At 46.3% G+C, this 23,359-nt stretch overlaps 1 protein-coding gene across 1 annotated transcript in view; it reads left to right on the top strand.

Moving 5' to 3' along the window:
• The first annotated feature begins 426 nt into the window (after positions 1-426).
• The window catches only part of LOC149364479 (piwi-like protein 1), a 31,937-nt gene continuing 9,004 nt past the window's right edge, over positions 427-23,359 (top strand). The window contains exons 1-14 of the mRNA XM_089574443.1: positions 427-686; positions 7,127-7,251; positions 7,713-8,133; positions 10,517-10,734; positions 16,047-16,171; positions 16,308-16,388; positions 17,885-18,079; positions 18,755-18,863; positions 19,449-19,572; positions 20,031-20,148; positions 21,425-21,542; positions 22,520-22,707; positions 22,866-23,014; positions 23,118-23,242. Coding sequence (XP_089430569.1) covers positions 7,129-7,251; positions 7,713-8,133; positions 10,517-10,734; positions 16,047-16,171; positions 16,308-16,388; positions 17,885-18,079; positions 18,755-18,863; positions 19,449-19,572; positions 20,031-20,148; positions 21,425-21,542; positions 22,520-22,707; positions 22,866-23,014; positions 23,118-23,242 — 2,094 coding nt within the window. The 5' untranslated portion in view covers positions 427-686; positions 7,127-7,128. The remainder of the gene's footprint in view (positions 687-7,126; positions 7,252-7,712; positions 8,134-10,516; positions 10,735-16,046; positions 16,172-16,307; positions 16,389-17,884; positions 18,080-18,754; positions 18,864-19,448; positions 19,573-20,030; positions 20,149-21,424; positions 21,543-22,519; positions 22,708-22,865; positions 23,015-23,117; positions 23,243-23,359) is intronic.

Below are 23,359 nucleotides of genomic sequence, written 5' to 3'. Positions count from 1 at the left end.
TATCTCACGTGCAGCTTTGGCACGTTAAACCCCCTTTATTCTAATCTTTTGGTGCGGTTGATGTTGCTCTTTGATTATCGCCTGCGTTTTATTTTTTAATTCGATGAAAACTTCTTCGCAAGCCTTAACACGGCATCCTTCTTGGCAAGAGATGAGGCGACAAGCGCCCACGCCAGCGTTCCTTCATCGGTGCGCTGTTCAAATGAAGATACTCTACTTTTGCTCGGTCACTGCACTCGCCGCTCAGTGATTTGGCGCGGTGGGCACATGATATCACGACCGTAGTTGCCACTGTAACTATTGCTGTGGACAAAAAAAAAAAAAAAAGGTCGATATTTCGATATTGCATTTGGCGCCACTTATCAGAAACCAATAAGCGAGCAAATACTTGAACACGTGGGGCAAAGTGCGGGAACGCCTCTGCCGACAGCGACGCCAGCGGCTTCAGCGGTGTGGCGTTTTGTTTTGAGCAAGGAGAGGAGAAGTTAGGGCAGCAAGTTCGGCAGGTGGCCTGTGCCAGTTGTTGCAAGTTGCGACAAGCGTGAAGTTTTTGTTGTAGCCAGTTTCAGTTTTGTTAGGTCTTAGAGTAGACGGCAGCATTTTGAATGAGCGCTTTATTTTAGGCGCCTAGAAATACCATTAGTGTCGTACCAAGCGTGGACCAGAGCCGGCGTGTTTTCGACAAGGTGCGTATCACACCGCATGTGCTTTCTGCTGAAGCGTATTGATCTGCACTGAGGCGTTATTTACGCTGCTTTGTCAAGCTGCACTCGGGTGCAGTGTGCGCATGTGGGACCTACGCTGCAGTAGACGCGAAAATGGTGCTGTAGCGTTGCGCGGTGTTGGAAAACATGCACACTAGCTACACCTCAACGCGAACTCGCTAGGACAGTGCTCGTGCTTTGTCAGTGAGACTGAAAAGTTTATTCGCAGTCGCGACTGCCGTAAATAGCGTAATAAACGCTTGATCGTGTTTTCGTTTTTTTTTTTTAATGGCGCCCATGTGTGCAGTGTGGCGCGTATTGAGCTTGGAAGTGTTACTTTATGCCGACAATGCAGCGCTTAAACCCCATTTTCTTGCATCCTATTCTTATTAAAATGCAAATACTATTACTTGCTTTGTGTTCTATGTGGTCTTATTTTATTTCCGGTACTGTAACGTTGCTGTTGTTCAGCGCCGTGACAGGTCACATGGCGGGTAAATCGCATTGTGTAGACGCTAGGCCTAAGAGTTGACCACTGTCGCGGTGGCCTTCTCATCGTTAGAAGTCTGTTACCGTACTATTGAGATTACTTAGATCAAATTTTCGTGCGCGCAGTTCTCTTCTATCCTCTGAAGCGCCTTAACTACCCGTAACTAACAGCCTACGAAAACAAGAAACTGAAATTGATGTGTGCACTTGCCTGCGTTGATGCCGTCAGTTTTTTAAAGATATATTCTAAAGAAAGTAGTGTCAGCTCGCTTAATTGATGCCTTAGGCAACAGTTCTTCATGCCGAACTGATATTAATTGTTGTTTACGCTGTGTTGTGCTCTTTTGTATTTTTTCCACCATTCTTCGTCTTCAGCACATGTTGCTGGTCACCTTTAACAGATTTCGAAAATGCTGTAATAAATGCGCTGTCAACTCCGTTAGGCGATCGTAGCGGTTACGTTTTGCCAATTTGGATTATTACAAACTTTTGGATACCAATTTTTCTTGTGCCGTTTGCTGCTTCGTTGTCATTTTTGCACTTGTCGCGGCGGGCGTGGAGCAGTCTTTTTTTTTTTTTGTTTTTTTCCTCGTTGGCGTTGCATAACCCTCCTCGCAGTGCCGCCCCTCCTCCTCCGCTCTAAGAGTGTTCGTCGTATTTTCCCGTTTGTTCTACCAGACCTTCACGCGCGTGCGACCTGTATGTATTGATATTTATGATGTTTATGTGTAAATGGATTTATTGTCAGTGTACCCCTCCCCCTGTTTTTTTCAGCTATCCCCTCCCCTCTTTCTTTTCACTTCTACACACTGCCTGCTATCCCAGCTCCGCTGCCCCAGCTCAGATGCTTCCAGCAGCGATAGCAGATGCCGGGGTAGCAAAAATTCTTTCACCTTCCATATTCAATGCAAAATAAAAACCACTACTACTACTTTTCCCGTTTTTGGATAAGTGTTGTATTTGGCATTCGAGGAAAAAGGCAAGAAACTAACTTAAGCTTTGAGCCAATGCAGCGGGAATGAAACAAACTAGATGCAGCACAACTATTCTCTGTGTAGACTTTTTTGAGAGCTGGATGCATTCCTTCTAGGACTGTGGCAAGCAGTAGGTCAACTGCACACAAATTTATTTCCCTCTGGTGCAAAGTAAGGAGTGCAAACATTATAGCCCCGCCGCAGTGGCTCAGTGGTTACGGTGCTCGGCTGCTGACCCGAAAGATGCGGGAGGGTTATGCAATGCCAACGAGGAAATAGCCCTTTTTTTTTTCTCTAAAGGAAAACAGGCCTTCCTTTCCTACACATTGTGGGTGAGAAGGAGTACATAAGTTTATTGACGATCTCTCTCGGTTGGGGCTCACAAAAGTGTTCACGCAGAAGCAGTAGATGGTTGCGATTGTGCATGTCGGCACACACGTGCTACTTTTGGCGTAATAGCACCTGCGTGTGTTTAGTTATTGCGATGCAGCTGCCGCCGTGTACGCAGTAGGGCTCTTCGATTTGGCTGCTCTAGTTCTGTCAAGTTTCGTGGCAGTGCCAACAGCATGCAGCATCAGTTCAAGTGCAGCTTGGCACTGGCTGCTTCCAAAACGAATAGTTAAGTGCAACTTAAGTCTACAGTGAAGCTCCGCCCACATGCAGGACTGGCGCTCAGAGTTCCTCCACTACAAAAAAAGTATTCCATTGTTAAAACTTCTCGTCACCGAAACAAGAAGCTAATCACGAGAAAAAAGCTACAAGCTCCAGAATTTTGGTACCTGGTTTGTATAATAAGGTCAAACATTAAAAACCTGATTTCGTTTCCTTTTGGGACTGTTTAGCGGAGTAATACAGCACGCCGCACACTGTAGCCCAGTGTTAATAACTGCTGTTTCTTTAAGTTGTATCCTACTGTAGTCGTCTGCTAGCCTCAGCGTCGCCACCAAATTGCAGCCAGCTGAGTGCTGTCGACATCAACGGCCACCAGAAATCTCGATCCACATGAAGAATTTTCAAGCAGCAAATCGCAATATTTGCTGAATCAGCCCCTGGAAATTGTTGTTTTACATGTAGAAAAAGATGGTTTGGTTTGGTTTATTGGGGTTTAATGTCCCGAAGCGACTCAGACTGTGAGGGACGCCATAGTGAAGGGGTCCGGAAATTTCGACCACCTGGCGTCCTTTAACGTGCGCTGACATTGCACAGTACACGGGCCTCTAGAATTTCTCCTCCCATCGAAATTCGGCTGCCGCGGCCGGGATCGAACCCGCGTCTTTCGGGCGAGCAGCCGAGCGCCGAAACCACTGAGCCACGCGGAAGGGGCTGTTGAAAAAGAGTCGTTGCATGTATATGCACTGGTGATTTACGAATATGCACTGAAATGCTACCCATGGGGCTAGACTTGACCGCGTAGGTTTAAAATTCTGACGCCACAAAGTTACCCACGTCCTCCTTTCAAGAATGAACCGTCATCGTTTCATTTAAAACTATGGTCAAATCTTCTCTGACCTGCACATGGGGGCTGCCATATTGCTGCACTACAACTGCTCTTCCAATTACGCAAGCAAGTGCAAGCCAGCCAAGCATTCGTGCTGCATTAGGCTGCCGAAGGTGATGCACTCCTTGAACTGTTGCACTAAATGCCATCAAATCGAAAAGACCTTAATGCAACTGCCACCCGCGCCCAGGTATACACGTCGTACCCTTGTCACAGGGACAAAATGTAGTGTCAGTTTCAGCGATTGACACCTTTAGTGACGTTCGTTCGTGCCATGCCACACGATAAACTAGTGACATTTTCTACAGAACACACTCGGTGCTTAGTGAGTTTAGTGAACCCTGCACTTTCCTGGCATACAAAGTGTGTAGCCTTGGTCGCAGCGCGTTTCAAAAACAGATCACAGCGTTATCAAAAAAGCATCGTATTGTGAAGCGAAACTAATTTTTTACTCTCTTGTCTCATCTAAAGTTATTTTATGCCAACAGTGACATATATTTTGATGAGAAAGCACCACATAAAACTCTCTCAAGAGAGGTGGACAGGACAGTGTGCTACTGGCAACTGATTCTTTTATTTTAAAGACGCACGTAATGTATAGGCACATGGCCTATAGCTGCAACAAACGTGAGAATGAGGTAAGGGGCCATGCAAAAGATAACAAGATACGTGCAGCAAGGGGTATCGATGGATTTTTAAAAAGTGTCAATAATGACGTGGTGTGAAGGGACATAAAAACCAGAAAGGTATCTGACAAGGCGAAAACTGAATGAAAACGCATTAAAAAAGTACAAAAACCGGCAAAACACGAGACGTAATAAGACGTTCCGAAATGGCTTTGCACTGTGCACTTCAGTCAGCATCAGAAAAGGCACCCATACATAGGGTCCTAACTCAGGGGAATGCTCGTAAAAATTCTTCAGAATTGTACAAAAAAAAAAAACGAATGCATTGCTAACACCATTCAGGCCCTTTTCTCTGATCAAATGAGCTACTTTCAATTCATGGGCAACGCGAAGATGAGAAGTTCAACACAACCTATGGGGGTGTGCATGTAAGATGTTCCTTCAAACCTTAGGACACTCGTAAATGAAGGCATTATACACCACAGTGCGCTGATTGGGCGGTCTGACAAAGTGTTTGGGCTGTGCACTTGTTCACACACTTGTCTAGAGTGCTCGAATTATGCGTTGTGTTGCGCATTCATGGCAATCCACCTTTTTCGCAAGGCCACTCCACACATGCGCGCCTCTTCTCATCCAGCTCCACTGGTTGAAAAATGAAACCGCCCACTCCTACTGTGCATGCATAGTTCATGTTAGTGACAGGTGCATGTGACAGATGGCGGCAGCTGTCGAGACTTGCCACTTCGCAGGCACGGCTGGCTCCTTGTGGAACCGGATCGTGCCTGTGTCTCCCATGTGCCTTTGTTTTCAATCAGTGGCAGACGAATTTTCCCCCACTTCCCGGAGGATGCCACATCTTGTGAAAAAGGTGGATTGCCGGTGGATGTGGTTTGTAAATGGGAGGATTTAAACACGATCGATGGGAATGTGCATTTTGAGCCCTCGGTCACTCGCAAATGACGCAAGTGTACTCGCCGGTGTGCCATTAGAGCACTCTAGACAGATGTGTGGACAACTGTACTGTGTTGTATCATGAGGCACTTGTAATGCAAAAGTACTAGATGGCTCATCGACACTAAAAACAAGCGTCGCCCTAAAAAGTGGCGTTCAAAGCTGTCAGTTGGTTCGGACGGTGTGACGTCATTAAAGACCGGAAAGCACGAAATGTTAACTAGTAATAGTCAAGTACTAGTAGTAGTCGGTACTAGCATGTGTGAAACAGTGAGACAGGATGCATGCCATAACCACCTGCATAGAAGCGACTGCGGCGGTTGCGGTAGGAAACAGATACCCCAGCAACCCCCTTCACTCCGTTCCGTGCAGTACACATTGCGGTGTTTGAAAAAGATTGACAGTCTTGCCCAATTGAGGCATTCCTTGCGCAAATTGTGGGCCGCTGAATTGTTACACAGGTGCGTGCCTGACTGCATTTGGATCCGGTTAAGATCTACCGCAAAACTGCTAATCGCAACTTGGCAGTCGAACATTCGACCAGCACATGCATGGGCATTATGGACATAGGGAACCCAAGCGTAAGATTGGTTGTGCGACGACAGTGCTGTGCTCCTCTCATGGCAGCAAGCCTAGCAGACTGGGGATACACAGCGCTGGCAGCGCTAGTTTGGCAGTGGCTGCTTGCGCTCTACAGGCCTACAGCAGGGGACGCCGCACAGCGAGTTTGGTGCGCTCATTCGACAGGCGCGTCGAGCAAAGTGGCACTTCCACATTGAGAAGCAGGGTGAAAAATCAATTGATTTTTCGCCCTTCCAGTAGAGTATTTCTTTGCCTTTCAAAAAGTATTACACTTGAGTATTCGCAGCTTTACAGGTGCTTTTTAAATCCTTTTTCGTGGTCGCGTCGAGCGGAAAGGTGCGAGTCCTCAGGTGCCTCATCCACATTTTTCTTTGTTTGCAATTTTCTGAGGAACTATTAGGTGTAAGCAAACAAAATTTTCCCCACATTTCAACCAATGCCTTTTACATGACTGGTACCAGAATGAAAAGCCCAACTTCATTTTTATTTTGATGATTAAAAAAAAAAACCTTTCATAAGTTGCAGTTTTGTTGCACATAGAAGGAAAAAAAAATTAATGTTATTTTTTGTTCAATGCACATACTTTATGTAACAGTTGTGTAGAACAGCAGATGTCAACACACGTTAGATTAAAAAAAAATGAAAAAATATGACAAAATTTCAATCCACTTTTTAGCCCTAATGCAAGCTGCGTCTAGAAGATTGCTAGCAAATTTCGTAGCCATAGGTTTTATTGCAACTACTCTACGGCCAACTTTCAAAAACCATTTCCAAAGTCTCACTGCACCTTAAGATAGTCAAGTGAAATTTCGTTTTTAAGCATTCAGTGGACTTCTCAATAAGCATGCCAAATTTCATTGCTCCACTCTTGAGAAATTCACCTCTGATCTCTTCGTTGTTCCACCCTTGGTGTAACGGCAGCAGACTTAAGGCAGTTGTGGGTGTTACATCACACGGAGTGGCTGCTGAATGACTGTACAAGGGAGATTGAAATGGTGCTGCAAGAATGAATGTGCCCTAATATGTTTTACCTGTTGAATGGATTAATTCTTCATTCTCAAGCCATGATTTTGGGTTGCTTTATAGGGTTTTCTGTTTATTGCTTACTGTTTTCTTTTCTTTTTTTCTTGTGAGGCATCGGATTTGCAGCAATTCTGAGCAATGCAGTGCATACAGTTTCACTTTACAAGTTTATTTTTGCACTGCTAGTGCGAGCAGCTACTCTGAAAATAGGGCTTGGGAGCAACTACAGCTTGGCAGGTACAGGGCATGATTCACATCTCGGAAACTGGCTTTTCGCAGGCATGTCTGAGCAACCAACTGGACGAGCACGGGGTCGGTCGCGGGGCAAGTCCCGTGGCAGTGTGCCTCCTCCGCAAGAGGCTGGGGTACGCAGGCCTGGCTTCGAAGGCCCTGGGCCTTCTCAGGTGAGTTTCTTGCTCTGCATATGCGTTCTGTTGCTAATCTGGGCACTGGGGCACATTGCACCTCGTGTCAAAATGCACCAGTGTTGCTGGTCACTGGAGAGCGGTGGGACCCAAAGCAACTCAGGCTGTGTGGGACGTTGTAGTGAAGGGCTCCGGAAATTTCGACCACTTGGGGTTCTTTAAAGTGCGTTTACATCGAACAGTACACGGGCCTCTGGTATTTCACCTTCTTCGAAATTAAGCCGCTGCCACCGGGATCGAACCCGCGTCTAGTGGAATTGATTGGTGGAGCCCTGCAGTTGCCCTACTCAGTGGTAGTGGGGCTGATGGCAGCAAGTAATGATGCTTGCCTTTGTGAGGCAGGCAGTTTCGAAGTGGTTTTTAGGACGAGAGGAGATTTTTAGGCTAGAAGAGTCACCTTCAGTCTTCCTTTTGTTTTTTGCGCACCGTTCTTCCAACAGCCACCGCCTCAGGCGTACCAGCAGCCGTCCCAAGCGTACCAGCAGCCGTCCCAAGCGTACCAGCAGCCGTCCCAAGCGTACCAGCAGCCATCCCAAGCGTACCAGCAGCCGCCTCGAGCCTATCAGCAGCAGCAGCAGCCGCCCAGCTATCGGCAGCCGCCTGGTGCAATGGCTGCACCACCACAGCAGGCGGCATACCAGCCGCCACCAGCAATGGCTCCACCGACTGGGCGCGCTGCCCATAGGCCTGGGGCAATGGTGCGGCCTGGAGAGCTGGCTCAGGCGGCTGGGCCGCCCACTGAGCAGATGGGGGCCATGAGCCTGGCAGGAGGAGACACCGCTGGCAGGGGCGCCCGCCGGGGCCGGCGAGATGAGATTGCCATCCTTGCCACTCGACCTCAGCGTATCACTGACAAAAAAGGTGTGTGGCGATGCTAGCGTTGTTTGGTGGCCGAGATTCAGAGCCATTAAGCTTGACCACAGTGCGAGGCTGAGTGAGCAGTTGAGTTGTACAGAGAAAAGGTAAACTTGCTTAGAAGAACTTGTTTGGTTGATGCTGGTATGAGGGAAGTGTTTGGATCTGACTTTTCACAAGCTTTTGTAGCTTTTGTAGACTTTGTGTATATTAACGCGACAGCATTAAGGCTTCTGTTCTGCAGCTAATCCGTCACTGTGAGCGAAAATTGCCCGATGAAGCAACGTAGGTGGGCCACCTAGGTCACGTGACCTTGCAGCGTCATCACCACCTGCCCAGCGGACTGTGAGCAAACTGCCCACTGTGGCAGGCGGCTGTTATGATTGGTCGCGATAGGTTGTGCGGGAGGGGCAACCTGGGTTGCATAAGCCCCGCCGGTGGGAGCACCTGCCATTGCAGGGCAGTGCATCGCTTAACCGCTGCACCACTGCACCAGGACTGGCATTAAGACTCCCAGGGATCTATTAATGTTAAGTAGAGGATGACTGATTCCAATTTCAAGAATTCCAAGAAAGATTCCAAGAATGACCAATTCCACAGACTGTATGGGTGTTAACCCATTAAATGCTATCATGTCATACCCTTAACGCAGGCGACGCTTAAGTGTCATCCGAATTTCGGTGAAAACTAGTGTGATGAAAGGCAATGCATGAAAAATTTTTCAAGTATTACAGTTCTGAAAGGTGTTGTCCGTGAGATAATGAGGATGAGAGTTGCAATTCTTGCAGAGAAATGGGTGTTATGTCACCCTCTCTAAAGGGACATTGAATAAAAATGTGATAGATAGATACAGAGAGAGGGAAAGGCTGGGATGTTGAAAATAAAAATGTGAAAATATTGAGAAAGCACCACATCTTCATTTACAAGATAAGATTATCCAAGTATGTAGTCATCATTCCGATTATTTTTAAGCAGATGGCTGTATTTTTAATATGTGAGTGGTCATTGAGCTGCGTTCATTGCGCTCCTGGCTAAGAGTAACAGTTCGTGGGCAGGATGTCAAGCCTACCCTCAGCACTACTGTAGGCAAGCTGGCTGGCAGTGTGCAGTTGAGGATTCCCCGTCTCGTGCCGTGCTTGCGAGCGTTTATGCTGAACCTTTAATGAACGCGCAGCAGCTCTGAAAGAAACTGTGCTTTAGGTACGGTGTCTATGTGGAAGCCAAATATAATTGGCGTTGCATGCCGTATTGCCGGAGCTTTCACAGGCGGTCATCAGGTGTGGCGGTTTGAGAAATATCCATTAAAATGACTTTCGGCTCATTACTCTCACCAAAAATCTCTGTGGCAAATTTTTTGTTCATATCGCTTTAACAGCAGTGAAAGCAGGTAGCACCTTTGCAGCTGGCAATGCTGGGATATTTGCAGCAGCAGTAGCAACTTGACATAGTTTCTCAGCTGCAAAAGAACAGTAGTTGTGGCCTGGTGGCATATATTGGCTGTGTGCTGTGGGAATCCTGGCTTTCCGCCGTCGCCTTTGCGCGGCTGTGCCGGCCGCCCGCGTTGTTTCTCCTCTTTCCCTTGCTCCCGCCTCAGGCGGTGGAGAGGCGGCTGGGTGACTAATCACTGTCATTTAGCCACAGCTCCGCCCCGGCTCCCCAAGGGCCTTTGCCATTGGCGCCTTTTGGCGGGAATTCGGGACCCCGCTTTGGGCGGCCGCGCGCCGCGCGACCGTCCGAGCGGGGCCGAGAGAGAGAGATCCCTCCGAGACAGCGTAAGGTGCGTACGTTACTGTGTTTGTCCGTGCCGGCCTCTGCCGTTCGGACCAGTGCTTACTCGAGCTCGCCCGCACGTGTCCTCTGACCTGCAGCGGCTCGAGCCTGTCCAGCGGGGTCCAGCGACCTCCGACAGGCGTACCTTACGTTGATTGCCCACTCTCTCTCGCAACCGGCCCAACGGTCGACACGAGAGGGAGATCACAGCACTGCCGCGGGGACATTCTCCTGCATCGGCGTGCTAGCGGCGCGCATTGCTCGAGTCGCTTCGTGCGCGCAGCGGAGCCTTGCTCCTCGCGCGCCCCCAGGACGGGGTGACTATTGAGTGTTTGTGTACCTGCTGAAGGACGACGGGAATAAACGTCTCCTTTGTGAACTTGGAGGCCTATTTCTTTGCGGCGAATCGCTCTCCTCCCAGCGGAGGTTGAGTGCGCCGCATCGGTGTCCCAGTGTGTGTGTGGTGACGGCTGATCGGGGCCCTTGGCTCGCGCGAAGCTCGAACCCGCGGTGGGTGGTGGCCTGTGTCCACTTAGAAACCCACAGTGCATGCTGCTCACGTTTGTGACTGTTGCTGCAGGGCTTGCTCATGTTCTGTTCTGGTGCACTTTTGCTTCAGGTACCACCGGCAACCCCCTTAAACTGATGTCAAACTATTTCCGACTGCTCACGATGCCAAACTGGGCCATCCAGCAGTACCACGTGGAATTTGCGCCAAACATTGAGTCGTCTCGGCTGCGTAGCGCTCTCCTCAGGGACCACCGGGATAGGTTTGGAGGGAGCTACATATTTGATGGCATGTCTGATCTGAAGAGTGCAACTCGTCTGGAGCACAAGGTTGGTGGTCCTTGGTTCTTGCATGCTTTCTTTGCTCTCTTCAATTTTTTTCCTTCTATGTGTAAGGCATTGCAAGAGGAAGCAAGTAGAGTAGAACTTTGTTAAGGGGGGACACTGGTCTTAGACCTATTTTCTTTATTTTTAATCCAATCCTAATGAAACTCTACCGCCTTGCTCAGTTTTTTATACTGATTTCAACAATGAAATTACCTTTCTCATAAACTAGTCAGTTCCAAAGATAACTAATTTTTTTTAGTCATTCATCAGCACCTCGGTGCAAAAAAAACTGCTCAATAAAAATACATTTTTAATCCATGGCTACATAGTATGGTGAGTAGAGAGTGCAATAATCAAAACCATTTTTCTATTTTACCCTCATTAGTAATTTTACAGCACTTGGAATATCAATATTTAAGGCGTGAATGTAATGCATCAATAAACTTTGCTAAATTGTAAATTTTTGAAGTGCGACTGAACAAACGTGCTTCGATTATTGCACACACTGTGCCTTCAGCTTCAGTTAGCAAGCAATATGACATCTCTATCTGTCCTAGATGTTAAGATATCGACATACTAAGACAGCTAGATGTCCAAAATTTTCATGCCATTAAATTATTTGCTCCTGCACAAATTCAGCCCACACGATGATCTGAATTCAATATTGTGGTCAAAGTGTTGATTTCTTTAACGAAAAAATTGGCACAGCTGGGGAATATTAGCTGTAGATTCCACAAATGTCATTTTCTGAAAATCGATTTTTTGGTCATTCTTTGGTCTCAGACCAGTGTCCCCCCTTAAGGATGGAGGCCCGCTTGATACTTCTTATTTACGAATAGGTTTGAAGGACATTTTTACATTTTGCACATTTTGATGTGCTGATTGCAAAGGTGCAATTATTTTAGCCTTAGGACAAGTAGCTTGTGATAAACTCTGAAAGCTGGGTTATAGCATCTAAACAGAAAACCTCAAAACAGTGGTTACAGTTTATCAGCAATCTAGAATGTTGAAGCAGTGTAACAAGGTGTAAATAAACGTTCTTGGCAAGCTTGAACTGGAGCTACAGCTTATCAAAGTTGCTAGAAAACAATGCCATATTTGCATGTCATACATAAGACCCATTTTTTAGAAATTCCTTAAACATTGCATTGAATTTGAGCATATTACACACATTCTTTTTTCTGGCAGAAAACAAATGTCGATAGCTGAAATAGAATGGAAGCTATTTCTTCCAATATCACAGGTGTTTTGAAATTGTGGTCTTGAGAAATAAAGGAAAAACTTTCAAAACTGAAACTAAATGATATCATAGAAAGTGAAAAATAGACACATTTGTATATTGAAATGGTTAATCTGACCGACATTTTTCACCTGAATGGCCCCTTTTCTGTGCCTGCTGCCTGTTTTCAGATGCGCGCTTCTGTGCTGATGCCTGGCTTCAGCGCAGGTCCTTTTCCAGATTGCATATTTCTTGCTTTTGGTTGAATCTGGATGAGACAGCCTATTTCAAATATTTGTTTATTTATTTATACAGAATACCCCTAAAGGCCCTCGAGAGGGTATTACATAGAGGGGGGGGGGGGCACAGGCAATTGAACAGAATAAAACAAAACCAAAAATATAAAACAAACAACAAAAGCACAAATAAGACACTTTGGATGACATAAGTAAGCAAAAGAATCAATCAAAAGCACAAATAAGACACTTTGCATGACATAAGTAAGCAAAAGAATCAAAAGAATGGCAGCGCGGCAAAGAACGAAGATTACTGCAGTATTAAAATTATACGAACAGAACACTAGTACAATGAATCTTTTTAGTAACAAACCCTGCAAAAAAGGAAGCCATGAACAAATAAAATAACAATGTATGCGAAGAGTTAAGCAGTAGTTATTGAAGATATAAGTTTAAAATATTTATCAGGATCAGTGGTGGTTGCGATATGTGAAGGCAGAGTGTTCCAGTCAGATATTGTGCGTGGTAAGAATGAATGCGCATAGATAAAAGTTCTGCACGTGAAACGTCTAACTTTAAAGGGATGATCGCGGCGGTCAAAAATCGAAGGAGGCAAAGAAAAAAAGTCGTTATGAAGTGATAGATGATGATAGTTTATGAAAAAGTGATAGACGTGCAATTTTACGGCGGAGACATAAATCCTGGAGACCTGTGCGTTTCTTTAAGGCTGTGATGCTGTGAACTAATATGCTATTAGTTTTCAAATAAATTAGCAAATTTGTGGAATAATTAAAACAATTTTCTATTTCTTGGAGCCACATTGGGAAAAAAAACGGCTGCCTAATTTAGCCGCTGCTATTTTAATCGCAGGCATCTCTGCTTGAAGTCTGCCACATGGTCGAGGGTTTCACTATCCCCGATAGCATCAGCTGATGTTGTCAACACCAGCTGCTTCTGTCAACCAATGTTGCCCAACCCGGGGCACCCAATCCGCGTCCTCGCGCGCGATCAGAAGCTTCCTGTCTGTGCCATGCGCAGATGCCACGGAGAAACTGGTGGCCTTCCTGTCAGCCTTTTTCTCTCAAATCACTCGCAGTAAGTGCTGCCGATGAAAGCTGCAAACCACCGTGGTCGTACCGACGCGGCGACGCCATTTGAGCTATCGCTGGTTGTCATTGGCGCTGACGACCACAGATAATTTAACTTCGGTCTGCAGCCTATTTTTTTCTGCGTTTATCGGCTTTACTGGGTCCCAGCTTCCACTCCGCAATTGTTCGCGCTGATAGATTTTCAGAATGGCGGCACTCAAATGCGATGGTGGGAAATTCAAACTTGCCAATGAAAAGCGCTGTTTTCGTCACGCAGCGCAAGGCAGCCAATCGCAGGGCCGCGTCTTCGTTTTTGTTTTTGGTGTTTTTCTCTGCTTTGAATATGCTGAGCAGGCGCCACATTGGTTCAAAAGAAAGCCGGCGAGCTGTAGTATCAAACGGAAACGAACAGAGAGCGTTATGACAGCTAGTTTTGAATTGCACAGGCTTCTGTAGAACACAGTTCCTGCGCCATGGCGGCAGATTATTGGGCAGTTTCTCAGAAACTGAGAGTCCCAGACTCCAATCCTTACTTGTCATTGGGAAAGAACCGTGCGAATCCAAATATGACAAAATGGAAAAATGATATTTTCACGAATTTTGAATTTTCTGAGCCTATGACCTGCGTTTCCTTTTAACAGACCACAGCAAAAAAAAATAAAAAAATGGACCCAGCCAAAATGTTTCGTTGTGGGAACATGCTCCCTTTACTGGGTGGTCTTTGCGAATACTGTATATTGCTGTGTAAAAGTTGACTCCAAACATGCACCAAGAGCACATTACTTCATATAGTATATACATGGCTCTGTTGCAGTGAAACTCGTCTTCTCCTATGCTGCACGCATTTCAGTGGTCCGCAAGATTATAGACTGGTTTTTGAGCTGGGAGTACTGGGGCTAGTGCGCTTCGCATATCACTCAACTTCCCTGTAACTTAACTTCTCTGATAGGCAGGATAATAATTACAGTCCAACCTCGTTATAACGAAGTCGCATTTTGCGTGGAAATTCGTTCGTTATATCCAATATTCGTTATAAAAGTATGCACTCAAATTCCCGCAGAAAAGGTTGCTAATAAACCCAAGTAAAGAGTACTTTAAGATGGACAGCACAGGGTTGAAAAAATGAACTATCTTTGAATTTAACGCGTGGTATAAGCATATGAAACCTCGCCTTGCATTTCGTACTGGAAAGCAAGAGGAAACTCACAAATCGGGCTGCTGGCCTGGTGCGAAAACTGTTATTTAAAAAACGACGTAATCTTCGTTTGGCGGCACTTCACACTGTTTGACAGGTTATAGTTCTCGACGAAATCAACACAGAGCAGCGCTTTCCCGATGTCAGCTGATTTGGCCACAGGTAGGTTCCCGAGGTACCCCCTGAACTTCCTGGCCATGTCAGCGGCCTCGCCGCTGCTGAGAGCTCGCACTTCGCCATCTTCACATGCATCGCTGTTTCTAGCATCATCTGCAGAAACCACCTGATCAGCAATTTCTTGGTCGGTCAGTTCGGGCGCCACAGCCAAGCTGTCATCTGCACAGATGAATTCCTCGAACGTAACGTTCGGAACCGCCAGCTGACGCCATGTCGTCTCGCCGAAATTGTCCGCTTGCCTCCCAGTTGCATGCGGAAGCTTTCTGCCTACTTCTCGCAGTTCTCGGCGCCAACGGCTGCTTCTTCGCCAGACATGACGTGGCAAACAATCCGATGGCGGTCATTAAATAGCTGCAGCCAGCCACTGCTTGCATGAAAATCATTGTGGCCTCAGACGGAAGTGAGACTTCTTGCCTTCATTTGAAGGGCGGCACCAGACACAGGCAGGTTAACAAGGCATCTTCAACATCCTGTCTTGCTGTCATTCTTCACAGCGCCTGCAGAGTGGGCGTTTGCAATCTTCTGCCTTGCGCTCAAGATAACGATCTTATCTAGATAGATAAGAGTGCTATGACTTTTCCTTGCGCCCGCTGTCAACTGCCCTGAATATCTTTATCTTCGTTTCAAGCGCGCGCGGCGCGGGTCGGAAGTTGCGACGGCGGGGGTGGCCGGGGAGCGGGCGTCGGTTCGATCACGTGCCAGTCACATGCTAGGCAGCCATTGATGCTAGATTCATTCGCTCTCCCTAGATGGCGTTGCGTGCAGAAGCGCGGGTCATTCAAACACATTTTAGGTGCGCGTGCTTCAAAAGATCAAAATTTAGCGTTTTGAGATTTTTTCCTACTTGTTTGAGCATTTTGAGCCCCGTGAATACAAAAACTGCTTCGTTATAACCGATACAGTGTCAAATTTTGAATTTTTCGTTTCGTTATACAGATAGAACTCCCATAGAAATAAAGCATGTCCAACCAAACTTTTCTTTCACTTCGTTATATCCGATAATTCGTTGTATCCGTGTTCGTTATAACGAGGTTCGACTGTATTGCACAGCTTGATGTAATTCGAGGAAGTTCCTTGCAGCAAAATTTATTGAGAAAGCTTGCTGCATAACATATTATGATAGTGCACAAGGCCTTGCTTTGCATAAAATTAAATTACATTATTGGAATCGGCATACAAACGTACATACTCCCCGATGTTTTCATAAATGTAACTTCATTAATAAATTTTTTTTCTTCTCAGACCATCTTTCCCCCTTATGATTCTACTGTGCTTGGTAAAGGCGTTTCTGTGAAACTGGCCCAACATTTTTGGAAATGGTCTACTGGCATTCCCGCTTGAACATTGGAAGTGCGTTGTTCAAGTCCTGCAAACTAAACCAGAGTTCCCCCTTGTTACAGGTGACCGAGCTGTACTCTCAGCGCCGCCATGATGGTGCCCAGATCCGCATCACAGTGAAGCATGTGCAGGAGCTGGCACCCAACAACCCTGAGCTACTCAGAATCTTCAATACTCAAATGCGCAGGTGAAGGGCCTATTCGGCTAGTGGCGTTGTTAGGTGTCTACACCTTATAACTGAACTTAATTTCCAGGTTGTTGTCCCTTAAGCTTTCTCTTGCGCGGCATACTAAGTATCGCATTTCTTTCGCTCTCCTATGCAGGAACCTGGAGAGCATGCAGTTTGTCCAGATCCGTCGCCAGTTCTTCAATGCGACTGGTCCAAAGCCTATCAGTCGCCACGGGTGAGGCATATCACGGCCTTTCAAACCTGCACAGTGGAATGCCGTTATCTTGTCTCTTGGCTGTGTGAAAATAACTGTGTGCTTTTATGGTCAAACCTCATGACAATGAACTCTTGCAACAAATTATTAGATAAACTGAATTAAAAGCAACATTTGGTTGCCCTAGAGTTTCATTTTCTGTAACGAAATGGAGATTGATTCAATGCGGTGTTGGTTATGCAGACTGTTGCATCAATTAGAGAGCGCACGTTGTTGGGCTAGTCGGTCAATCATGGTAAATAAAAGGGGGCTGCTGCACACAAAGACATGGACAAGAAGCTAACACAACAAGCGCAGATCAGAGAACATAGAAAAAAAAGTCTCTTGGCTGAACTGCCCGCTTCGGGCTGAAATGTTGCACAGAGGTGACATTTAGCAGTCAGTTTTGTTTGAATTACGTTTAGATGGGCTCTTTACCGTGCAGAGAGGCTGCGGAGAAACGAGCAAGAGAAACGCAAGGTGCAGGGAGAGGGAAAGTCGCGTGCAAACAATGTTTTCTACTTCCAGTTTTGATACAGTAGGCGAGAAAGCACTTTCAAACCAACAGCACAACTGCTTTTTCCCTCTTCTTTTTAGCCGCATCCTGAATGGTAGAGCGCTCATTCCTCCAGTGGGTGTCTGTAGTGCTGCGGGTACCGCTGCGGTTAAATCTTGCTGTTCTGATCTGCTATCACCGCAGATGATACAGATTTTTTATTAATTCTGATCGAATCGGGGCAAGGACCTCACCGAGACAAGTTTGAAACAAAACTGGCCACCACATGCCACCTTTGTTACACTCGAGCTTGAACAAGCGAGTGGTGAGGCCAAGGAAAATTTTTTTCGATTTTCTCTGATGACTCAACAGTCAGTAGTGGTTATAGCATGCCACGGCCAGCCTTTGTGCCCTGAACATCTGCGCTGCAAGCTGTCACACTGATTGCGTGGAAACATTGTATTGAAGAAGCGTAGCTTGTTGGGCCAGTTGGTGCATGGTAAGTAGGAAACCAGCGAAAAGGACGCATTCACAAGGAGGAGAGTACATAGAACAACACTGGAAACACAACTGAAGATTCTTTACTTGGTGGATCGCCAACATCAGAACAGGGCGCACATGCGCGAGAGCACCACCAATGTTATCAAAACTGCAAACACAAAATTGATTAAGCGAGCGAAGAAAGCATGTGGCAACCTGTGTCCAATTCATGAAACTGTACTGTTTTGCCGTGAACCTAACAGAGCTGTCGCTGACGCATTCAGTTCCTAACTGCTTGATTTTAAAAGCTTCTAAGATTTCTCGTTCTGTCTGTTTTTTGCCGCGGCCGATGATTTTGACATTACGTGGAAACATTCATACCTTCTGATGCCCCAAAGGGCGATCCTTTCTAAACTGCATTGTGTACTAGGCCACTGTCGTTGCTTATGTGACTGCTGCTTGGTTGTGTGGGTTTCTGTAATGCTGGAGTGGTCATGTGCAGCCTGGAGATCTGGGAGGGCCTGACCACCGCTGTGGGGCAGCACGACGGAGGCATCCTCATGGTGGTCGACACCGTGCACAAGGTCCTCCGAACAGAGAACGTGCTCCACTTGCTGGGCTCTTTGCAGCAGTCCACTCGCGGCAACTACAAGGACGAAGCCCTGAAGGCTGTGGTTGGATCCATCGTCATGACCAGGTTCAAGATTGTCTTTTTTGCATTTTGTTAGCTTGATGCTACGTGATGATGGTACGATAGCATTGGAGATCCCTCCCATGCAAGTGCTCCTTCTCTTTCATAGATTGTGGGGTGTCCACGGTGCAGTGGTTATGCAATGGGTCACTGTCTGGGCACTTGGCTCTTTCAAACATTCTTCTGTTCTTTTCTAAGCTTCGCCCCAGCCTGCTACAAGGCTGGCTCTACCAGCCACAATCGGCCAGCTAAAGGTTTTGACGTCTGTCTATTCATCCATCAACAAACGCACATGAACACAGGTTCCTTTGTCACCTGTGTTCGTGCTGCCAATGTTTAACATCGTTCGCTTCAAAAGGTGTTTTGGTGCACTAAATCGTGGTCAGATAGTCAACAGCACCAGTCCTTCATGGCAAGATATAACATGTTGAACGCTGGCACTGAAAATGAGGTACGCGTCCTTTATGTGAGGTTAAAAAAGATTATCCACAACAAAAGTGAGGGGCTGAGTTCATTATGAGTGGGTTCATTACCTGAGTAGGTTCATTACGCAGTAAATATGGTATTTATATGTTGTTCATAGCCGACAAAGCTTTTCATCCAATCTTGGATGCAGTAGTTTTCAGAGAGACATGCCTCAAGTGTAAGCTTTTGGATCTTATTGTTTCACTCCTTGTGCAGGTACAACAACAAGACGTACCGTGTGGATGACATTGACTGGGCCAAGAACCCACAGCATACGTTTGACACCAAGGAGGGTCCCATCACGTACCTGAAGTATTACAAGGACGTAAGTGCTATTTCTTTATTTACCTGCAGTGAGGTTGGTGTGCAGTTGTATTGTTGGGGCAGAATTGTTGGTGTGTACCGCAGCAGTGGGTTTGAGCATCGGCTTTGCATGCAGGAAGTGCAGGTTTCGAGTTCTGCCGGGTACCCACCGGTGATACAATGGGTACAAGCTTTCCCCAGGCCTGGTGCTTGGCTTTGGGTGAAATGCTTAGGAAATGGTTGTTTGGTCCCACCATGAGAAAACAAAAACGCCTTGTGATATAGCGCTCACCGTTCCTAGATGCCGTTGCGCCAAAAAGTTTGCAATGAGCAGAATCGTTGGTATACTGTGAGCTAGAATGGAATTCAGTGCATTCATTGGATTTAACAAATGGCAGCATGCCGCAGTGCTTTCTTCTGTGCTTTAGTAACAGCAGCATTCATAGTACTTTACGCTTTCGCACTTTTGCTCCTTTGTTTGGGTGTTCGAAGCCCTGCATTTGCTGGCTACTTTGGGTGGGGCTTTGCATGGCCGTGGATTGCTAGCCCTTTGTGGTTAGTTGTGTAAGAGGGCCCGAATTTTTCATTTCTCACTGTTTGTGTGCAGCACTACAACAAAGACATCCGGGACCTGAACCAGCCGCTGCTCGTGTGCCGCCCCAGGGAGAGGGACATACGGGTGGGCCGCACTGACAACCTCTACCTCATCCCCGAGCTGTGCTTCCTCACAGGTGAGTGGAAGGCATTGATCCGGCTACCGTTCTAGCTCAAAAGAATTGACGTGCGGCTCCTATTTATTGCTGTGTAGGTCTGTAAGGTCAGCTAATGTAGAGCTGCTCAGGGACGTTTTGGCATTGGCTGGGAAATTTTTCATGGTATTGGTAGACAACATGCTACAGTTACCCATTATGAATTGTTTGCGTTCACTGCCCTCCATGACTCAAGCGTGTGAATTCACAAGTTACTGACGTTGCGCTGTATTGTTTTGGTTGAAAAGTGGCAGTCGTTGGACGGTTGCACTCTGCTCAATTTTCCAGTCTTGCAACCATGCACACACAGTTTGCACGCCCTTCAAGACTGCAGTGCGGCTTTCCACTGTGCTAGTTCAGATGCGCTGAATGCCGACCTGCCTCTTCTTCAGTTCTGTTAAGATGCATTCATGTTATGCTCTTCCTGCCCGGTGTTACAGGGCTCACTGATGACATCCGCTCCAACTTCACCATAATGAAGGACTTGGCGAGTGAGATGAAGCTTGACCCCTCCAAGCGTGTTGCCAACCTTCAGGAGTTCATGAGGAACATGAACAGGTCGGTGCAACATGAATTTGTGACTGAACTGTTGAACTATAGTAGCGTGGGCACATAGTTTGTAGTTACGTATACATACAGTCGCTGTCTGAAATTGTAGGCCTGATTTTTCGAGCATTCTTGATTATTCAAACTTTTCTTGGCATTGCAAAATGCCCCATGGAACCAATGTGTGAGAGCAACTGGAATTTTTGGACCTCATTCGCACTCTCCACAGCACTGCTGCCGCAGTGTATATTAAAATATTGTTACTTCAAACTTTAAGGGGGGACACTGGTCTTGAAAAGAAAATTTTATTAATTTAGTCATAGTTATGAAATCTTCAGGGAATATGTATTTTTGTGTGCCGATTTTAAATGTCATTTAATTTCATGTAAAACAGTTCCTTGAGCACTTATGCACTTTTTATGCAAGTATTTTGCGGAGAGTTTTGAAGAAAATTTGCTGCAGGAAACTCGCTGAAATGTATGCCATTGGGTTCTCTTGACACCAAGGAATGCAATAAGGGTAAAATTATCATCCTGGCTCTCATAGAACTTGAGTAATAGGGTACTGAAGCTGCCACTTCAGAAACAGGAATACACACTTTCCTTCTCATTTCTGAAGCGACAGCTTCAAAACTCTAACTCATGTTCTATGATAGGCAGGAAGACAATTTCACCCTTATTGTATTCCTTGGTGTCAAGAGAACCCAATGGCATACATTTCAGCGGGTTTCCCGCAGCAAATTTTCCTCAAAACTCTCCGCAAAATACTAGCATAAAAGGTGCATAAGTGCTCAAGGAATTTTTTGACATGAAATTAAATGACATATTTACAATCAGCACACAAAAATACATATTCCCTGAGGATTTTGTAACTGTGACTAAATTAATAAAAAAATTTTTTTCAAGACCAGTGTCCCCCCTTAAGGCAGATAAACTTTATTGAAAAGCAGAATCTTAACTGTACGTTAATTTGGGTCCACATGTGTCTGACAGGAACACTTTAGACGACGCGCTAGGAATACGGCTGCTCTGAACCTTAGAAGAGGTGCGACATGTAGTACGAACATGCCAGCGGCGTGTTCCACCAACGACCACAGGTCGCATGCACACAGTCCAGGCCATCAGCGCAACCAAAATTGCAGGACATCATGCGCCTTAATTCAGATTCAGAGTGCCTTGGGGTGACATGGAGTTTGCCCACAAAGTGCTTCACCACCCTCTTTAGCCGCCCATGGTCACTGCCGACTGTTATGTGAAGCAGGACTCTTATAACTTTTTCTTTCTTTCAGAAATCAACAGGTTTCAAAGGAGATGAACCAGTGGGGCCTGAAGTTTTCTGAGAGCCTGGTTGAAATTGATGCTCGTCAGGTGCAGCCGGAGAAAGTGATTCACGGAAACAACATCCGGGTAATTTGTTTTGTAACCGCGCTTAGTCTGTCTGTTGGCCAATGTTTTTCTTAAACTGTTTCACTCTGCACGTTCCCCTAACATGCCTAGCTATGCATTATCAATCTAGAAATTTGAATTAATGAGGTTCAAATTAACGAGCTTCTACTGAAGTTTCATTACTATTGGACCAGAAGTAAAGAGCATAGGTTTAAGACTAGCATACCCGCTTTTACTTATCTCTGCCTTTGTTACCCGAGTTTTCTGAGGTGAAACACTTATTGTTTTAAAGGTGCACTGAAGAGGATTCTGAACTTGTCTTTTTGCTGCGGGAACTCGATCTACACGTTCCTAGCATTCTTAGAAACCGCAACTTATTGCCCTGTATGGCCGATTTCCATAATTAAATCGAATTAACGTCCGGCTCCCACCCTTTTTTTTTAATTCTGCCTCGTACGATGGGCGGAGTCGACCAACGCGTGAATTTCCGTTCAGCCAGCTCCGTGGAGGCTTTGCTTTCGCTTTATTTTGTTTTTAGGTTTCCATGAATAAATAGTTTCATTCGCAGATAATATAGCCGCAAAATAAGCCCGCAGAACTAAAAATACGCGCGGACAATTTGCTACTACGGACTGCTACGTATTACTCCGCCGATGGCAGAGTGGCAAGCCGCCACGGGACTGGGTGAAAGGCACTCCACGCGTTGGTCGACTCCGCCCACCGTACGAGGCAGAATTAAAAAAAAAAAAGGGTGGGAGCCGGCCGTTAATTCGATTTAATTTGGGAAATCGGCCATACAGGGCAATAAGTCGCAGTTTCTAAGAATGCTAGGAACGTGTAGATTGAGTTCTCGTGGCAAAAAGACAAGTTCAGATTCCTCTTCAGTGCACCTTTAAATCCACTGAAACTGAGACTTGGGTTGTGCCATAATTTATAGCATGGTGCTTGTTCTCTTCCTTTTGGTGTTCTAAAGGTTCTCGGTGCATTTTGTTTTGCAGTCCAACGTCAACCCAATGACGGCAGACTTCTCCAGGGAGATGCGGGACAAGACTATGTTCAAGGCTGTCCAGATTCGGTCTTGGGTGGTCGTGTGCACCCGTCGGGACATGCAGAATGCACAGGACTTTGTGCGCGAGCTCATGTGTGTGGGTCCGCCGATGGGAGTCACCATGCAGCAGCCGCAGGTGTACGTACTCAAGCTCTTACGCTTATTCCTTGTGGGGTTGCTCATCTTTTCAGACAGCTTCTCGGGCTGACTTTCACAAAGTCATGTGTGCGCCTCTATTCTGTTCTTGTGAGTGTGACGAAGAAATGATGTGTGGTTTAAATTCTGTTGTGAAACAGGATCGCTCTGGATGATGATCGTGTGGGTAGCTACATAAACGGCCTCAAAAACGTTCCTCGTGAGACTGAGATGCTCATGGCAGTGTTCCCGAACAACCGGAAGGACCGCTACGATGGACTCAAGAAGGTTGCTTGTGTCGACATGGGACGTGAGTAATACGGCTTTTTTTTTTCTGTCTTTTTATGGGACATTTTGTCTCTGTCTGTCTTGTCACTCAGCTTGATTGTGCCTGTATTCCTGTCCCTGCACAGTCCACACTCAGGTGATGCTTGGCAGGACCATCGGCAACAAGAAGAACCTGAAGTCAGTGGCGACAAAGGTGGCCATCCAGATGAACTGCAAGCTGGGCGGAGAGGCTTGGGCTGTTGAGATCCCGGTATGCAGTAGTTTCTATTTGTGTCCTTTTTAATGTCTGCATTTTTGTTCTGGTAAAGCCTCAGACTAGGTATTCTTTTTCACATACCTTCTGTTGCTGACTCGTTGTATAGGCTGG

Source organism: Amblyomma mixtum, chromosome 2, assembly GCF_055824585.1.
Source record: "Amblyomma mixtum isolate Tamu chromosome 2, ASM5582458v1, whole genome shotgun sequence".
NCBI lineage: Eukaryota > Metazoa > Arthropoda > Arachnida > Ixodida > Ixodidae > Amblyomma > Amblyomma mixtum.
The sequence above is the reverse complement of the archived record's forward strand: the minus strand, read 5'-3'. Positions and strand labels throughout refer to the sequence as shown.